The 19,725-nt window shown below is 45.6% G+C and overlaps 1 protein-coding gene across 1 annotated transcript in view; it reads left to right on the forward strand.

Moving 5' to 3' along the window:
- The window catches only part of ENTHD1 (ENTH domain containing 1), a gene marked incomplete at both ends in the record, with an annotated part of 104,660 nt that overhangs the window by 30,469 nt on the left and 54,466 nt on the right, over nt 1-19,725 (forward strand). Inside the window, one exon of the mRNA XM_084254893.1 lies at nt 6,085-6,208. Coding sequence (XP_084111019.1) covers nt 6,085-6,208 — 124 coding nt within the window. The remainder of the gene's footprint in view (nt 1-6,084; nt 6,209-19,725) is intronic.

Genomic DNA, 19,725 nt, shown 5'->3' on the forward strand with positions numbered 1-19,725 from the left:
CTTGTTACTGTCAGGAACATTTGATGCAATCCAAGGCAACTTCTTCAGCAATCTGCTTTTGTAGCAGAAGGCAAACCCCACAGAGTCGAAGAGTAAATCTAATTGTTGTTGCCAAATGTACCACATCTATATTAAAATTCTCATGTTCTTAACATGGAATGAGAAAGATGATATTGTGGCTTGCTTAGGCAGAATGAGGGGTGCTTTAAAATACCTTTTAAAAATTTTAAATAGAAACTTCTGTAATTGTTCTCTTTCTACAAATGAAAGAATTGTCTGAAAGCAGTAAATAAAATTCTTCATAGAATAGGGCTTTCAAAAGGAGAAGACTGCTCGCCTGTGATGAAAATTCAGAAAAGCCTTTAAATTTATGACACTTTAGCAAGGATATGTTTTCTCTCTGCACCCTGTCCAGAATTTTTATTATTAAATTTGCTAATTAATAAGGCTATTTGTAGCTTTTTGTCACCTCAAAAGACCTCCTTCTTTTTCCTGTTTGAGGAGATTCAACAATGAAGTCATGATTTTTTTTCCATCACAGTTGTTGCCATAGCAACAGATAGGGGTGCTATGAATTGGCTCACACAAATTAAAGCTGACCAAAACCTTCAGTCTAGTTCAGAGTTGCTAAATTGCTAGTGATGGAAGATAAATGTTTATTTCCTACTGGCTTAGTTTGTTATTTTGCTAGATGAGGAGTAGATCATTTTTATCCTTGGGTTTATTATTGGCATATCATTTATTATATTTGCAAAAATTTGAGCTCATCAAAGTTGTTAGAGAAATGGAAATTATACTTACTCTAATTATGTTAATTCATCATCCCTCTTTTCGGCATCATTGCTTTATGCTTTAAAGTCCTTTTTTATTTTCAAGATTGCACTTTCATCCTTTTTAAATTAGAAAATATTTATTGAAAAAGGTTTAACAATATGAAAGGGTAGAGAGTGAAAAGCAAAGCTTCCTTACTTCTCTATTGTCTTTCAGTTCCTTTTCTCAGAGGCAAAATTACTAACAGGTTTTTATGAGATTTTGGGGGGGAAATTTTCTGTGCCCATACATCTCTTTTCTCTAAATGTTTAATGTTTACTAGTCTACAATATGCTTTGAACAATGCATTACATCTTGGACATCTTTCTATTTAATTCTTGCAATCATTCAACATACCTTGTTCAAAAAGATACATATATATATTTTACTAAACTGCACATCTTGGACATATTTCTTTATCAGTACCTGCAGTGGTGCTGTGTTCTTGGCTTGTAGATGAATCTTAATTTATCTAATCGCTCCCTACTGGTAATCATTTAGGGATTTTTCGTGTTTTTGTCTATTAAAAGCAAGGTTGCAACAATGACCCTTGTACATGTATTTTTATGATGCTGGTCCCAGAAGTGGAATTGCTGAAAGGTTGTATTTATTTTTAGTTTTGAAAAGTACTGCCAAATTGTCCTCCCCAAAGCTGCTCCAGTTTAAATCCATCAAAAAAGCATGTCCCCGTCAGCCTCCAGTCCCCTCATCTTTGCAAACCTGAGCATTATCAGGTTTTTACATTGTTTTCAGTCCAGAGAGAGAATTTCAATTTTTTATTGTAAGTATATGTAAGATTATACCACTTTCCCTGTGTTTATTGGACATTTGTGTTTTTTAAACATTATTAATTCTTATTGTTTTGTTCATCTTTCTGTTTGGATTATCATCTTTTTCTTATTTTCCATGAGCTATTCAATAAGTAATTAGCCATTTTACCTGGTTCTGTATTTACTCATGTTAGCTTTTCATTTGATTTTTCACTTTATGGGTTTGATTATTTTACTTTATATGTATTTTGCATTTGTAAAAGAGAAGCGAGCCACTCCTGTCTTTCTTCTTTACTCTCACACTGCAGCCACAGCCCAGTTCTGACCCCAGGGCGGTGGCACCTGTGTCTCTGACCACTGTAAATCAGGTTTCCCCTGAGTCCCTTATTGGGTTCCATCGTTTATTGGAACAGCTCAGAAAACTCAGGGAACCATTTGTATTTACTGGCTTATGACACTGTAAAAGGTATGACAGACAGATGAAGAATTACATAGGATAAGGTCCCAGAGTCCCCAGTGCTTTCCCCATGGAGCTGCGACTCCTGGCCCGCAGCTGTGCTCACCAACCCAGAAACTCTTTGAAGCCCCTGCTTTTGGGATTTCATGGAGACTGGCTTCCGTCAGTCTCCAGCCTTCTCCCCTGCCTGGAGGATGGGGTAGGGCTGCATGTTCTGAACATACACATTTTAAGTCTTCTTAGAAAGACCTTCCCTACTTGAAGACTTTATAAAATGTCAGTCTGGCTTTTGTTTCAACAGACTATGTTTTTGTTGTTTTTTTTTTAAGGAAATATTGATTGATGCGTGTGTGTGTGTGTGTGTGTGTGTGTGTGTGTGTGTGTGTGTGTGTAGAAAAACGGGGGTATAGGCCAGAGGTGCTGGGGTGGGGGTGAGAGAATTCACCAGAGACAGAGTGGGGAGCAGAACAGGCAGACTGACTGAAATACACTGCTGAGGGGAGCAGCAGGGAGACAGGAGAGGTCTGCTGTGCCATATGTGGGTTTTAACTCCTGGCTGGGAATTGAACTCAGGCTGTAGTGGTGATAGCCACTAGGCCACCCCTAGGCCACCAGGGAGGCCCCAACAGACTATGTTTTAAATAAGTTTTAGGTTGACAGCAAAATTGACTGAAAGTTACAGAGATTTCCCCATACACCCACTGCATCACCCCCACCCCCATGACTGTCTTTACTGCTACATCCTACATCAGAGTGGTAATTTATTATAATGAATGAACCTACATTAACACTTTATTAACACCCAAAGACCATAGTTTGCATTAGGGTTCATTCTTCATGTTGTATATTCTATGGGTTTTGATAAATGTATAATGATATGTATCTGTCATTATAATATCATAGAGAAAAGCATCATTGTACTAAAAATTCTCTGTGCTTCATCTGTCATGACCCCTCCCCGACAACCCCTAGGAAGACCTGATCCTGCTGTTGTCTCCATAGTTTTTGCTTTTTCCAAAAGGTTACATAGTTGGAATCATAGTACACAGGCTCTTTAGGCTGGCTTCTTACACTTAGTAACTTACACTTACGCTTCTTACACTTACACAACTCTTTTCATGACTTGACAGCTTGTTTCTTTTTACCACTGAATACCATGCCAGTGTCTGGATATACAACAGCCAACAGATTTACTAATCCATTCACCTACTGAAGGACATCTTGATTGCTTCCAGCACTTGGAAACTATAACTAAAGCTGCTATAAACAACTGTGTGTAGGTGTTTATATGGACATACATTTCAACATCTTTCGGTGAATACCAAAGAGTGCAATTGCCATGTCTTGTGGTGAGAGGAGATTTAGTTTCATGAGAAACTATTTAGCTTTGTATGTTTTAATTTTTAAGTGTATATTTAAATTTTATCTATCAAGAATTTGTTTTAATGTATGGAGAGTATTAGAGAGCCACCTTATAATTTTATTTTTACAAATGATAATTAGTTGTCTCCATCTCATTTGTTGATCTGAATTGTGGTTTCTGTCACATAATAAAGTCCCATTTATGTTTGAGTCCATTTTTGGATTTTCTATTTATTTATACTATGGGACATCTAAAGATAAACCAAACATTTCAAAAAGAAAGGTGTCCCATAGGGGACAGAGAGGAGAAATAGAAACTGGATTTCTTTGCTTAAACCACATATCCAGGATAAAGAACACTTAGAAGTCAACAGTTAAAAACTGATCAGGCCAATTAGAATATGGGCAAAGACAAGAAGTCACTTCAGGAAATTCAGATGGCAAATAAGCACATGAAATGATGTTCAGTATCACTAGGAATATATAAATTAAACAAAACAATGAACTGTCAAAGTGGTTAAAATAAAAAATAGCGGCAGCACCAAATGCTGATAAGCACATGGGGATACTGGCTCACATCCTTATCAGCCGGGAATGAAAAGTGGTACAGCTACTCTAGAACACTTGTGCAGTTTCTCATGAAGCTAAACATACAACTACCATATGATCCAGCAATTGCACTCGTTTATCCCAGGTTCCAGAAACTTATTTTCATACAAATCTATGTTAACAGCAGTTTTATTTGCAATCGATAAAAACTAAAAACAACTCAGATGTTTTTTTGATGGGTTAAACACACTATGAGCATCTAGACCATGCATACTACTTGGCAATAAAAAAGGAGCAAATTATTGATGCACAGAACAACTTGGATGAATCTCCAGGAATTATGCCAGTTGAAAAAAATCAGTCTCCAAAGGCTACATCCTGTATGATTCCACTTGTATAACATTCTTCAAATATCAAAATTACAGAAGTAGGGAACAGATGGGTAGTCACGGGGGGTACTGAATGGCAGGAAACGACCACAGGAAGGATCCTTAATAGCGATAGACATGTTCTGTATCTTGACCATGTCAATGTCAATATTCCAGGTGTCACGTTGTACTCTAATTTCGTGAGATGTTTACCTTTAGGGGTGTATTGTATACTCCCAGAGTTGATTTTTCTTTTTTGTAATTGAAGTACTTATTTGAAATGTGGTGTCAAGGCTTCCACAACAAAGGCTTCATTTCAAAGAGAGCTAATTCAAACACAGGGCCAGTCACAGGACCAGCAAAGAGCCTCCCCAACTGAGGTCCCTTTTGTTTTACAGACCCTTGCTGATTTAGGTAACAGGTTAGTTGGGACTGACGGGTCTTGCCTTTTTCCTCCTGTTTTTTTTTCCTATGTTTTTTTTTTTTAAAAAAGATTTATTGATTGATTGATTGATTGATTGATTGATTGATTTATACAAGCACTGGGTATAGTCAGAAGTGCGGGAGGGTGAGAGAATTCACCAGAGCCAGAGCGGGGAACAGAACAGGCAGACTTGACGAAATACACTGCTGAGGGGAGCAGCGGGCGTGGCAGGAGAGGTCTGCCCCACCATGTTGGACCCTCGCGGGGGGCCGGGGATCAAAACGGCACTGCAGTGGCTGCAGGCAGCTTCGCAGCCCAGCGTTCAACCGCTGCGCCACCAGGGGAGGCCCTCTTTTTCTGTGCTTTAAATCCCCACTCTTAGATTTTGACTGTGCCAGTAAAGAGGAAGTCCCAAACCCTAAAACCCCCATCCTCAGCCAATAAAAGCAGGACCCCAGGTCTCTCTCTCCCTTCCCCCACCTCATTTTGGCTCAGGTATGCTGTGCAATTTCCGGGTCCTGTAAGTAACAAACCTTTATTCTTTTCAATTTTTCCTGCTAGCTATTGCTGAAGGGCATCTTGTAGTCATAATTACCCGTAGGGTTGAACTAGAGGTATGTGAACAGGGGGAAAACTTAGGAGAAACTTAACTGGATCCAGGTGAGTGCCCCAAAGCATTATCTAGTCTTTAAAATCCCATCACCAAGCTAAGACTGACAGAGTCAGGGGAAACTGGGTTAAGGGAACACAGAACCTCTCTACACTATTTCTTACAACTGAATGCGAATCCACAATGATTTTGAAATAAAAGTTGAATTATAAATCACATGGGAAATGATTTGGCAGTTTCTAAGGAAGCCCTCGTGACGTTGAACCTATTCTGAGATCTAGTCTTTCTCTATCCAAGAGCGTTGGGCCATAAGAAGATTTAAACAAGAGTGTTCATATTAACCTCTACTCATCATAGCTGAAATTTGAAACAACTCAAATGTCTATATGCAGGAGGTGGATAAATAAGGTGTGACCTGCCCATACCATGGGATACTTCCTACCAGGAAAGTAGAATCATCAGCCTCTGCGATAGGCTATAAGTTAATGCCCCAAGCAGAACCATTGCTTGTCTACACAGGGTATCTTCAGCAAGGAAGGGAACTCCCAAGGATAGAAAACCACCTATTCTTGGTGAACACCCATGTGTACGATTGCGGTGCGAGTTCTTTCAGTCACAACGTGGGTTTGATGGTGTTGCATCACATCTTTATGAACTGTCCATCTGTTGTAGCAAAGTGAGGTAGTGGGATGAACTTTTTTTTTTCCAACTTTCACTTTTCTTATTTTCTACAGGACCTGATACTATTTTATGAGGATGAGCCAAAGCCACTTCTGCCGACAGTTCCGCCTTCCACTGTCTCAACAACTACACGGTTGTCAGAAGGTCAAGCAGACGTTTGTAACCTCTGGGATGCAGGTAAATTGGTTAAAAACTAGGAAATTTACTCAGAAGCATGGATTAGAAAGACTGCACAGGAATTGTTTCTTGTTGGATTTTATTTTGTGAAATAACGCAGCAATGACTTTAACCTTGATCATGAGGAGCAGGACTAGTGTGGATAAATTCAACCCACATGACCCTATAATCTTATTTTATCATGTTTCATGTTTTTCTTTATCTTGCTTATCCGCCCCCCCCCATTGTTCTGTTTCAACAGTTAACTGTAAATCTTAGATCTTTTACAAATTGTTAAAAAGAAAAAAAATCAATTTTAGTTCTTTTTCTGATTTTTATTAACTTTGTTGACATTTTCCAGAAGCAAGCATTAGATAAAAGATGCATGGTATTCCACAGATTGGTAGTCACATCTTGAATAATTGGCATTAGAGAAAGGCACCATACAAAATGATCCAGAACTTACCTCCAGTAAATGACACTGTCAGGTTCCACCTGACTGGGCTGCCAGACCAAAGCTGATGGGTTTCTGTTGAGCCGCCCCTTCCTGCTCTGTTCTCTACGAACTTTCAGTTTTCAATACATTTTTCTCTTGATTTTCTCAGAAAATAGGATGAAATAGCTTTTGCCAAGATGAGATTGAAGCATTCTTTTTAGTATCTTTCATGCCCTTATAGACCCTTGCTTTTATGTTTATCCAGAAAGCCTTTCCCTGGCCACAGAGGGGGCTCCTGGTGTGCTGAGCTTCATTTCTCCCCCACTTTGGCCTAGGCATGTCAATTTCCCTCTTATATAGAGCCCCGATATCTAAATTATAAAACTGTAGTTTACTAGTATAGATCTAGTTTACAAGTTCATGTTTACGTTGTTTTCCTATGAAGCCAGTCATGAGAATGATGAGGATATTTTAATAGATGCAAAACCAAGAAGTTGTGGGTAATGGTGATATGAGTAGCACAGCGTGGCCTTATTCACATGGATAATGAGTTAGAAGTAGTTACGATTTTTTAGACAGCTTGCTTTGTATTCTTAGGATAAACTTCATGTCAACGGAACCCGCCCCCCAACCCCGGCCAACATTTTTTAAATAGACTTTATATTCTAGAGCAGTTTTAGGTTCACAGAAAAATTGAGTGGAAGGTACAGAGATATCCCCATGTGACCCCTGCCCCACAGGGGCTCAGCTTTTCCCACTGTCTACACCCCACCTCTGTTGCAATCCGCGACTCTACATGACACCTCCGTACAACTTAGACCATAAGGCTTTAAGGGTCACTCTGAATTTGTATATTCCTTGGATTTTGACAAATGTCTCATGACGTGTGTGCACCATGAATATATTGTACTATATTTTATGTGCTCTGCTTGTTCATCCCTCCCTGCCCCCAGTCCCTGGCAGCCCCTGATATTTTAACTGTCTCCATAGTTTTGCCCTTTCCAGAAGGTTGTATGGTTGGAATCAGTCTGTGACCTTTTCAGATTGGCTTCTTTCACTTAGTCTTTTGCACCTAAGCTTTCTCGTGTCTTCTCCTGGCCTGATTGCCCATTTCTTTAGTGCTGAATAAGATACAAGGGTTTCTGTCCACTCATTTAATGGACATCTCGGTTGTGTCCAAGCTCGGGCAATTATAATTAAAGCTGCTATAAATAAGAATTTATGGATATTTATAATCCTTGTGGAGGTTTTTGTGTGGACATGACCTCCCTCTGCCAGCATGTTGATACATGTGAGACTGAGCATAAATGAGCAGCAGAGGCAGCGTCATAAGAGGGACAAAGGCACGACGCATGTTACTTACCCATATCGCTGGGTGAGGATTCATTTTGACTGGAGAAACTTCCCTTACTCTTGAGTCTGTTTTCCCCAGTTTCTCCCTCACACCAATCACAGAGATATCTTGCTGAATTGTAGATCTTAGCACATTTCACTTCCCAGTTTTAAAACTTGCAACAGTTCTCTTCTGCCAATAGGTTAAGTCTAATTTTTAAAACACTGTCATCTAAGATCTTTCATAGTCTGGTCCTACCAGCCTTCTTGGCCTTGTTGCCCAAGCCTGCCAGTACTCACAGCGCTCTGTGACCTTCTGAGGCTCTGTAGTTTCTTCTCCTTAGAATGTCTTTGTTCTAGTTGCTTTGGCTGTGTACACATTTCTCTAAAACTGTGGCATAAAATAGCCATTTATTCTCCTCATGGAGTCTCTGGGTTGGAACTAGGACAGTGCACAGTGGGAATGGCTTGTCTCTGCCCCATGAGGTGTGTCTGGGCTTCTGCCCAAGAGCACAAAGGCTGAGGACCAGAGTCCTCTGAAGCCTCCTCACTCACACGTCTGCTGGTTGTTGCTGCTCTTGGCAGGGGCCTCTCTCCCTGGGGGCGAGCTTGGGCTTTCTCACAACGTGAGCCTGGGTTCCACGCATAAGCACCCCATGAAAGAAAAAACCATATTTATATTTTTTTCTATAATGTACTGCAGACTTTTTTGAGTAGTAAATCATGTTTGTAGCATAAGCATTGATGACAAGTCCAGGATAAATCTCCATCGAATCAGTTGTGGCCCAGCTACGTGTATAGATGTGTTCACATTTGAGCAACTGTTGAGTTTCTAGAGGACCTTCCTGAGAAGATGTGGGTCAAGATAGGTTGGGAAGCGGACTCTGAGTAACAGGAGCAACATTGGCAACCCGTTGGGTCTCAGGCCCTGGTGTGCTCAGAGTGGCTCTGGTTGATGGAGAAAACACAGACGATAATTAGGTCTCTTTTTCGACCTTGAGCGATTAATCAGTTGGAACCATTAGCAAAGCAGAAGGGGGAGGAAGGATTATGAGGGTGAAGGGTAAATTATGATGGGTCTGTTCAGTCCTAGAGTGACAGCATTTGCATTAAGAGGAGTCTTTGGGCCATTTTCCAGATGTTGTTGACAAAGATTCAAAAGCTCTTTTATTTTCATTAGAGGCACTGGTCACGCATGGTGGTAGGACTGGTAAGGATGACGTGTACTCTCAGGGTAGACCCTCATAGACAGGTATCAGAGCAGCTTTTCTTTGGAACCCCCTGAAGCTCCTTTGTTCTTTGCCTGATGGATGTGTGCTCCCACAGCAGAAATGCCCCGGTCTGCTGGGAGCAGATTCTTACATGTACTTTTCTGAATTTCTGTTGGTAACTTCTGTCCAGTTCACTCATTTATCCTGTTAACAGATGGTTCTAATGTCCATGTTATGATTTTGGCAACTTTTGCCCAAGCAAGAATAAAGTAGGCAAGTCACCTGTCACTGCATCCTCTGTTCACTGCCTCTTCCTTGCCTGACCCCGCCTTGGGCGCCCAGGTTGCTGCTGTGTTCGCTCGGCCTGCGGAGCATGGGGGTCCTCACCCACACCCTCCCGCCATTCGGTCTTTGCCTCACTTGGATCCCATTCCTTCCCTTCACTCTGCATGACCACTCTGGAGTTTTATTCTCCTAACCCCTTGATTTCCATTGTAGTTTCATTAGATATGTTTATATTACTCTAAACAATATATTATTTTGTTTTACAGGCTTTAAAACTATCTAAGTGGATTCATTCTGCATTTATTTATTTATTTATTTTAAATGTCTGTCTTTTTTTTTTTTTTTTTTTAAGATTTCTTTGTTTATGCAAGCACTGGGTACAGTCAGACACACAGGAGGGTGAGAGAATTCACCAGAGCCAGAGAGGGGAACAGAACAGGCAGAGTGATGAGATACACTGCTGAGGGGAGCAGTGGGCGGCAGGAGAGGTCTGCGTGCCATGTGGGACCCTCGCCAGAGGCCGGGGATCGAACTGGCGCTGCAGATGCTGTGGGCAGCTTCACAGCCCAGCGCTCAACTGCTGCGCCACCAGGGGAGGCCCTCATTCTGCATTTATATTTCTGTGACTTTCATTTATTACTCAGTGATGTCCTTAAGACTCAGCTCTGTATGTTGAAGGCTGTCATTTATTTTCACAGCTGTATAGTATTTCATGTATGCATGTTGTGTAATGCATTTCCCTGTCCTACTCTAGACTACCGCCATCAATAGTGTGTCAAGTTTTTGTATCACAGACAGGGCTGTTTATGAACATATTTGTTCAGGACTCTTGGTTCGCATGGACAGGACACATACCCAGAGGTGAAAATGGTGACTGTTCAATATGAGTATCTTCAAACTAGATAATGCCAGATTGTTTTCTAAAGCTCTAGTTGCTCCGTGTCCTCACTAACCCTTAAAATTGTCATTTTTAAAAAGGAAAACCAACCACACACTTTGTATTTTGTTGTCCTACCTTGGCATACTGGGTAGAGTCTCGAGTCAGTGCTGAATGCAAGTATGATCAGGTGCTCCCTGCACTTGGTCTGTATCTCAAAGATAATGATTTCTCTTTATGACACAATTGCCATTTAACAGGTTTACTAGATGCATTGTCACAGCTCTCCACTCCTAATCTATTAACAGCTCATTCTGAATACACATTGAGTTTTCTCTATTTTTAGCCTCTATATTAATGGTTATAGGTTTTCTCCTTTGAGCTGTTAATTTTGTAAATTAATTGATTTCCAAATATTAAAACAACCTTAAGTTCCTGAAATAAACACTGTTAGACTGTTGCTGGGTTTGATTTGTTGATGTTTTCTTTAGGAGTTTTACATCTACAATCTATGAGTGAAATTAACCAGAATTGCCTTTTCTCATATTCTCTGTCATGTTTTGAAACTGAGATTTTTGCTGGACTCATAAAAAGAGTTGGCAACTATTTGTATCTGGAATAGGTTGTGTGTGGTTGTCTGGGCGGTGATGTGAAAATTGATAGGGTAATGTGTAAATTCACTCATGGTGCTGGCAGAGGGCAGCAGTGAAGGGAGGCAGATTTGTGCCCAATATACTCTGTGCCTCCCTGTGAAAACAAAATAGTTCTCCCTTTATAACGAAGAAGCCTAGGAGAATCAATCACACGGGGGGTATACCCTAATGTGCTCCCAGCCACAGATACCCCAAAAATTGCACAGACGAAACAGGCCTTCAGCTTTCCCAGACCTCCTCTCCCCCCTTCTGCACACCCGTAGCACCAGGAGTACTTACTGCTTTTTTGCTTAGCAAGTCCAGTTCGTATTGCATCACTGGAATGGACCAGTATGATGATTTGTGGGATATCAAGAAAATCCAGGCCTCTCTGGTCTCCGTTCAAAGAGACACAGCAGAATGACATAGCCGCAAGGCAGACGGGAAAGGCATACTGTTGTCCTTGCTGTAGCAAGGCTGCTGCTAATAGTCTCTATTAATAGAGATTAAAAAAACTCACATGCAGGCTAGTGCCTGCGCACTGGCTGCCAGGGCCCATGCTGATTTGCTCTAGTAAAGATGCCACAGCTGGGCCTGCAGCTAAGACTGGCATCACCACCCGACTGCATGTGCAGACATCTGCCGTCGCTCTCCACCATCCACCTGACTTTTCAGAAAAACAGGCAAATTATATAGGAATGTGGGGAATCACCACTGCTACAGTTTTCAAGGTGGCCTAATCGTTGTAATCTCCCCAGCAAGAGTTGTTTTGGGTGAGGAGGTGTAAATCTAGAAGCTTTTTTACCTGGTCCTCTGACTGTAATTGCTTGACCTCCCCGGGCCATGCAGCCAAAGTGGGGATTCTGCCGGTTAATAAGCCTCTCTACTCCCATTACACATTCTCAAGACCGTGGAGTAACTCGAGGTAGGTCCGTGGTTTTACTGGACTGGTGATGAGATGGCGCCTCACCAGGACTCCATGTGTCACCTGATTTCCATAAGCCCCAGCCCAGTGGGCTGCAGTGGCAGTGCCGGGCCCTGGGGATCAGCGTGAGGTCAGAGCCAGCATCTCACAAGACCTGGGAATGCCGTCGTGTCGCCTTCCAAGTGCCGTGTTGCTGTCGTGATGTCCCGGGAAAGCCTGGGGTGAGATTACTGTGCACACTGTAGTGCCATAGCCATCTTCTTTCCCTCATGCGGGACGTTCTGGCTCTGTAAGCTGGTTTAGGAATTGGGAAGAGGCCGTGAGCTCCCATCCTAGTTCGGTTTCCGCCGCTAGATGCCAGGCAGCGCCTCGCAGGCTGCCCATCTCTGTGCTGTAGGGACTGTGACTCGTCACTGTCATTGCCCCGATGGCCAGAAGCCCCCCAACCCCACATCACACCCCTGAGGCTTGTTCTGGTCCACGTGCCTAGCTCGTCCCCAACAGTTAAGCGCTACCTTCTGTCTCCCACCCCGCAGGGTGCCGTGGTTCCCATCAAGATCAGGGAACCGGGGCCTCCCGGTGGCGCAGCGGTTGAGCTCTGGGTTGCGAAGCTGCCCGCAGCCTCTGCAGCGCCGGTTCGATCCCCGGCCACCAGAGGAGGGTCCCACCTGGCGCGCAGACCTCTCCTGCCGCCCGCTGCTCCCCTCAGCAGTGTCCTTCGGTCCTTCTGCCTGCTCTGCTCCCCGCTCTGGCTCTGGTGAATTCTCTCACCCTCCCGTGCTTCTGACTGTACCCAGTGCTTGTATAAATAAATAAATATAAATAAATAAATCTTAAAAAAAAAAAAATCAGGGAACCCAATCGCATCGCTTCTTCCCTGCAGTCAGCCCCAGCCTGGGGCGCAGGCACCGCGAAGCTCTTCAGTGACGCCGATGCCCGGCGGTCTGCATGACGGGGTCTCTACCCGGGCTACTCGGCCGCGGCTAAGCACCATGGCCTGACAGATCCGCCCGCCCGTCGCATCTCCTGGAGCCTCTGAGCCGCCTGTATGGGGTGAAGCCCGTCCATGTGGTGCCCTCGCTCACCCTCTCCCTCTTTTCAGGTCCTGCTGAATGTTACAGCCCAGGGAGAGTTTCCCGGACATGTGGAAACTGAAATCCCGCCGCCGCCGCCGACACCCCCTGTTCCCCATCTCTGTGTTCTTTCTTCTGTGGCACCTGTCATCATCTGACACATATTTATTTGATTTCGTAGGAGAATAGTGGGATCCGGGGGTCCCCGAGCACCCGCGCCTGTCTCACAGAATCGCCGTTAGCACAGCGCCGGCCTCGGGCTCTGCTCGGCCACTGCTGGGCACACACCCGGCTTTCCGAGCAGCTGGGTAAAATTTTTGTCTGCAGGCTCGGAGCTGGGCACGTCTCCTGCGTGTCTTCCATCCTGAGGGCAGCTGCTGTGTGGTTTGCCATTTCTCCACAAGGACCTTCGTCTCAGCCGCCAGGGCGCGGCCGACTGTGGGAACGGCAGAGGCTGTGAACACAGTGACTGTGTGCTGGGGTGGGTACTAGGAAATCCCATGAAACCTTTTTTAGACTTAATCGTTCCTTCTTTTTTACTTCCCAAATACAAGAAAATATGATTCATGCATGAAAAACAGACGTAAGTGAAACCACTACAGACTTTCGCTGAAAGGATTCAGCAGAGCAGTGCCATGATCATTTGCAGTGGAAGCCCATGAGATAATGAATGACTAGAAGGCTGGTAACTTCACTTAAGCTGCCACCTTTTATTCGTCATGCAGTGGCCAACTTTTCATCCTTGTGATTACCAAAGAGGTATTAGGAGACCCTGACTTTTGCATTTTTTATGAATTTTAGGTCAAGAAGCCATTCATTCAACCTGAGTCCTTGCTGCGTCCCTAACGAGTGTGCGCATGACAAGTGTGTCGTATACTCTCAACGTTTCAAATTAAAAGAATCAAGTGTAATCGAAACTAAAGTGGCAGGTTCTATATCAAAATGACTGTGACCTCTCAGGGGGCTAAGTCTCAAGCTGACTTCATCTGCGTGAAACCTGTTTCCAAGAGCAAGACCATTATTTATCCTAGAAATTATAACTTTACCAGACTCCGACATGTGCCAGGCGCTGTGTAAGTGCCAGCCAGCCGGCAATGAACACGGCCCCTGCCTCTATGTCTGGAGAGCTAAACAGCCCTGATCAGTCTAACCAGACAAATGCCGACTATGCAGAGAGAGCCAGACCAAGTGAGGGGAAGAGGAGCATATTTTGCAGAGTGGACAGTGAGAGACCAGGAGACAGGGTCCGAGGAAGCCTGGCTGGCCTGAGGAAGGGGGAGAAGTTGAGTGAGGCCTTAGGGTTGAGTGATGGTGGGAGAGGCGAGACAGGTAAGCACTATCTGCCAGTAAAGGTGCTCATGTAACTTATTGTCCAAATGAGGACATTTTTGAGCTGAAAGGGGGCACGAAGAATATACCAGGTTAACAGATGTAAACCCAGGGCTTCGTGGGCAAAGTGGCTTTACCGTGGCCTGACTGTTGTTCCCCCACAGTCCCTGTGTTGAAAACCTAATTCCCGGGCCTCCCCGGTGGCGCAGCGGTTGAGCGCTGGGTTGCGAAGCTGCCCGCGGCCTCTGCGGCGCCGGTTCGATCCCCGGCTGCTCCCCGGCCACCAGAGGAGGGTCCCACATGGTGCGCAGACCTCTCCTGCCGCCCGCTGCTCCCCTCAGCAGTGTACTTCGGTCCTTCTGCCTGCTCTGCTCTCCGCTCTGGCTCTGGTGAATTCTCTCACCCTCCCGCGCTTCTGACTGTACCCAGTGCATGTATAAACAAAACAAACAAACAAACCAGCAAACAAATAAATAAAGCATGCCTCTATTAAAAAAAAAAAAAAAGAAAAAAAAGAAAACCTAATTCCCAAGGTGTTAGGAGGTGAGGCCTGGGAGGTGATGAGGTCAGGAGGGTGGGACGCTCACGAATGAGATTAGGGACTCAAAAGAGACCCATTGTGCTCCCCGCCTCTTCCACCACAGGCGCGCACGGTGAGAAGTCAGGGGTGTCCATGGACGACGGTCTCAGAACCCAACTGTGCTGGCACCGGATCCCAGACTCAGCCCCCGGGACTGTAGGAAATAAATTTCTGCTGTTTGCTGTTCTTTCACTCCAGCAGCCTTAACAGACTAAGCCAGGCATGGGTTGCCGGCTCCTCCTAACGCGCTGAGGAGTTTCAATTGTGTCTGAATAATGCCGGGGCCTTTGACGTGTGGGGGGCAAGGACGTGACATGACGAGGTCTTTGCTTTAGGAGGTGGCCTGCGGACGCAGTGGGAAGACGAGGGAGAGTTGGAAGAGCAGTCGGGTCAAAGCAGAACTGGAGACGGAGGATGCTGAGAAGCTCTCCTCAGAATAAAGTGCCAGACCTGACGCGCTGAGCTGATGCGCTGAGCCCTCCTCTCCGGTCTGCCTGCCCCCACCCACCTCCTCTCACAACTGCCCAGGGCTCCTGCAGGCGCTCAACCGGTCATCAGAGCCATGTTTCCTCATGCTCTGCTTATGTCACTTCCTCAGCTGGGAGGCCCCTTCCCTCGCTCCGTCCTCCACGCTGATTCCCTTGTCTGGCTTCTGTGCGTCCTTCGTCCTTCACATCCAGCTAAGATGCTGCTTCTCCCAGGAAGCCTTTCCCCACACACCTAAGGCAGGGCTATTGCTCGCCCCAGGCCTTCAGGGCACTCTGCCTGCTCCAGATTGGCCTGGTTCTGCTGTATTGTCGTCCCTCATTATCTCCCTGCCACCCGGCCTGCTGGGCTGTCACTCTGTGGGAGAAGGTCTCTGTCTGGCTCATCATTGTGCTCTGCCTCTGATGGGGCTTGGCGCATAGTAAGTGCTCCTTTGAATATTCGACATGCCTTAGATTGAATAGAGTCATCCTCGCAGGCTCTTTCTGTGTTTTTCTGCATATACTTCAAGTGTCTCCAGAGGCGATTCATCAGGTTTTTAAAAGAACAGCATGAGCAGCGCTGCGGGGGTACGCCAGGTTCACCTATGAGGCTCACCGCCAGCGGAGTCTTCTTTTGAAATTTTGTAGAATTTTCCTCATCCCCAGTTGACACTTGATTGTTATACTAGTTAAAGAGTCTGTTAAAAAGGAGGAATTTCTTGAAATGCGTAGAATTTGCAGTAAAACGGCCAGCAGGCGGGGAGGGAGTGTGCGGCCTTGGTGTGGGCCCAGGCCTTGTTTACGTAGGGGCCCTGCCTGTCACTTCAAGACTGCCTGAAAGCAGGCGCCACAGGACAGGAGCCCAGAGACACAGCATGGACGACACCGCCAGTCTCTAGATGCTGTCACTCAATTTAGTGGCTTTGGGGGAGAAGAAAGTCTGGGGGCAGAGGAGGCTTGAGGGCCTCTCTTGGGGGTTAGAAGAGGCAGGTGAAGAAAGAGCTCTCAGGGGAAACTCCTTGGAGGCAAAGGGGGTGTCCTAAGCAGCCTTGAGTCACGGGTGTGTTGTTTTTAAGCCGGGACCTCACGTGTGTCCAGAGACGTGGCTGTTTTTCTATAATTCAAGATCATCTTCAATTTCCTAATGAGAGGAAAAAACAGCCTTCCTTACTCTGTTTCCTCAGTCCTTTCTGGCGTGAACTCTGTCAGTTCAGGATTTCCCTTCTGCCCTCCTCCTCCCGGGATGACGTCAGAGTTTCAGGGACCGGCTTGATGTCTCATTTTGGGGCCTGTGGGAACCCCTGCCCCCACCTTGCCAGGCATTTCGCCCCCTCACCTCTGCTGTCTGCTCTTTCGTGTCCCCATCTCTTCCTGCCTGTGCCCACCGGCCCTGGTGTTAAATTATCGGGCCACCCCCTCCTCCCTGCCCTCATCGATGGTGGGACCCTTCCCTTCTGCCATTTTCCCACACCCTCCTCACACCTTGGGAGCCACGGCGGCTGGCTCACCTGCTCCCTGCCAGCTCCCGCTCTGTTCTGCTGCTCCATCCTTCCCTGCCCTGTGAGGTAGGCAGGCCCGGGGTCCTCATGTGTCGCTTGCCTTTCCAGCTGGGAAATGAGCAGATGCCCCCCCTTCACCCTCAGAATGAAAGCTGCATGAGGGAAAGAACTGTCCTCTGTGTTCACTTCTCAAAGCTCACCGCCCAGAGGAGCGGCCGGCTGACCATGGGCGCTCAGAGCCCCTTGCTTGGTAGGTGGGTGACAAGCCCCTCCTGGTCTCCTGGCACCCACGGACGAGCCCTGCTCAGGCTCAGGGCATTGGCCTCCCTCATCAGAACCTAACTCTTGCTGCTTCTGTTGTCTCCCTCCCCAGAGGATTTCAAATTGGAGGTAGATGCATGACCAATATGCTTCCCAAATCCCCTCTATCACAAGCTAATCTGCCCTTTGTCTGTTTGTTTTTAAGTCTATACTCTGGACCCCTCATGGAACTTCCTGGCACCAGGCTTCCTGTGGGGGGCTGTAGGAGGGTGACCTGCTCCTTCGTGTAGCAGCCTTTCACCCTCATGCACACAGCATGTCTTACTGGATAGTGGATGGATTAAAGGCTGTTAGGGTATCGGAGAGAGATGTGCAGAAGCCTGGGGTGTCCTCAGGGTAAAGGTGGCGTGAGAGAAAGAAGGTGTGCTCAGGATTGTTGGTTCTTAGTTGAAACAGAATTCTATTCCGTAAAGGCACACGATTCATTCATTTTGATACTAACAAGGAGTGTTGCTTTTTGTATTGATTGCACGTTGGAGGTGCTCTCTAGAGCCCAGCTTAGTAAAATAACTCTTGAGAGTCAAACGCAGAGCTGTTCATCTTTTTATAAACATAAAATATATATCAACTACTAGATATTTGCTGCTAAATAGAGTCAAGTTCTAGGAGGGCAGATGGAGGTGTTTCTATGATGGGTCAGGCCCTGTGGGCGGCATGGAGAGGCGGTGAGTGTGTCTGCCCTCGAGGAGCTTCTGTTCTGGTGCAGGCAGGCAGCCGGCAGTGAACAAATAAAATTACGATGGATTGGAACTTGTGCTATGAAGAAACAACAGGGAGCATGAGTAAAACGGAGAGGGGAGTGTGGGCCTTAGTTAGGGTAGTCAGAGGAAGCCTCTGTGCACACTGTTGTGAGACGAGAAGGCTGAAGAAGCCGGGGAAGGAACATACCAGTGGAGGGAACAGCAAGTTCAAAGCCCAGGAGCTGGGAAAAGAGATTATTATGCTCCTGTTTCAAGGAGGCAAGAAAGACTGGGAGTAGCACAAAAGGGGAGAGAGAAGCAGGAGATCAGAACAGGTAGCAGGATTCAGGGCCTGCTGGACCCAGTCAGCCCCCGGGAGGGCCACAGACTAGATTCTGAGTGTGGTGGGGGCGTTTGGAGCAGAGCAGCGATCTGATGCTGTTGGTAGTTACTTCAGTGTGAATGGAGAAGTGATTTGGAGGGACCTCGAAGCAGAAAGGTCCCTGAAGAAGCTGCATAGACTATCCAAGAATCATGACTGGGGTGGCGATGGCTGTGGAGGAAAAGGTGGGCGTGAGGTACATTGTGGAGTTCAGTCCTCAGGGTTTCCTGATGCTGGTTATCAGTGTGAGGAAGAGGGCGGATGCTGACAGCACCGTTTGGTTTCTGCCTGGGGAAGGGAGTGTGTGAGGTCTGTTTACTAAGAAGGCGAAGATGGGGGTAGAGCATAGGGTTGGGGGATACATTAAGAGCTTCGTTTTGGAAGCTATGTTTGAGGTGTCTGTGAAACATCGACTTGAAATTCTGTTTTCTGCAAATATTGAACATTATTGCACTGAGGCAACTGAGTTGGAACTTATTGCTTTTTCCTATTTCTTTAATCAGTCTCTTTCCTTGATCCACCAAATCTGAAAAAAAAATTCTGCCCGGGCTGGTTTCTGGATGATATGGTATGTCTGCTGTGCATTCCAGAGATCTGAGATTCCATTACCGTCGAAGCGCACAAGCCTTGAATGTAGGTCATCACCAATGTGCCCAGTCCCTAAAAAAATTCTGAGAGAAATCTGTGGTTCTTCTTTTGCCCTCATTGTTGATTATAGTCCAATATGTGCAAGCTACAGCTTCATTTTCCCTGAAGTTAGCAGTTTTAACAAACGGTGACTATGGTACTTGATTTTTCCCTCTTCATATTACTCCCTTCCGTACAACAGCAGTGAGGCTGCACCAGCGGACTGGGCAAAGCAGACAATGCGTGACCTAGTTTCTGATAGCCTGATTAGGCTCCTGCAAATGTTCTTTTTCCTTTAACTTTTATAAAGATATTATGGCCTCGTCTCGTGTGTGTGTGTGTGTGTGTGTGTGCGCGCGCACGTGCGCTCATGTGCATGTAGGATGACAGCACCATTGGTGTGGAGCTTTGCAACAGATGTTCCTTCTGTGCCATGGATTGGCTCGGTGTGGCCTCGGGTTAAGATGAACAAAGGGCCAGCACAGGGACACACTCAGTAGCTCATGCTAGCAAATGTTTTGAATAAACGTAGACTACAAATGTGTTCTACTTCCTTGGAGGTATTTGACTAATTTAACTTAGCAAAGAAAAACCTAGAAGAGTGCTTACTACTTCAATAATAATGGTAATAATCACCCATTTTTTGCTACCTAGAAACTGGGGGGAAACTGTCATTTAGACATATTCAGTTACTAAATTGTGACATTTCTATAATAATCACATCTTAACTGTCATCTCTGTCCCTACTTTGTGGGCCCTGTCATCTGTTGCCCGCGCTGTTAGGAAGCATCGTCAGTGCCCAAGTCTCACTCCTCTCCATCTGCCTCGTCATCTCCTCGGTGATCTGTGTAACACACACATCTTCAAAACAACCTTTAATGG

This window comes from Talpa europaea, assembly GCF_964194135.1.
Source record: "Talpa europaea genome assembly, chromosome: 15".
NCBI lineage: Eukaryota > Metazoa > Chordata > Mammalia > Eulipotyphla > Talpidae > Talpa > Talpa europaea.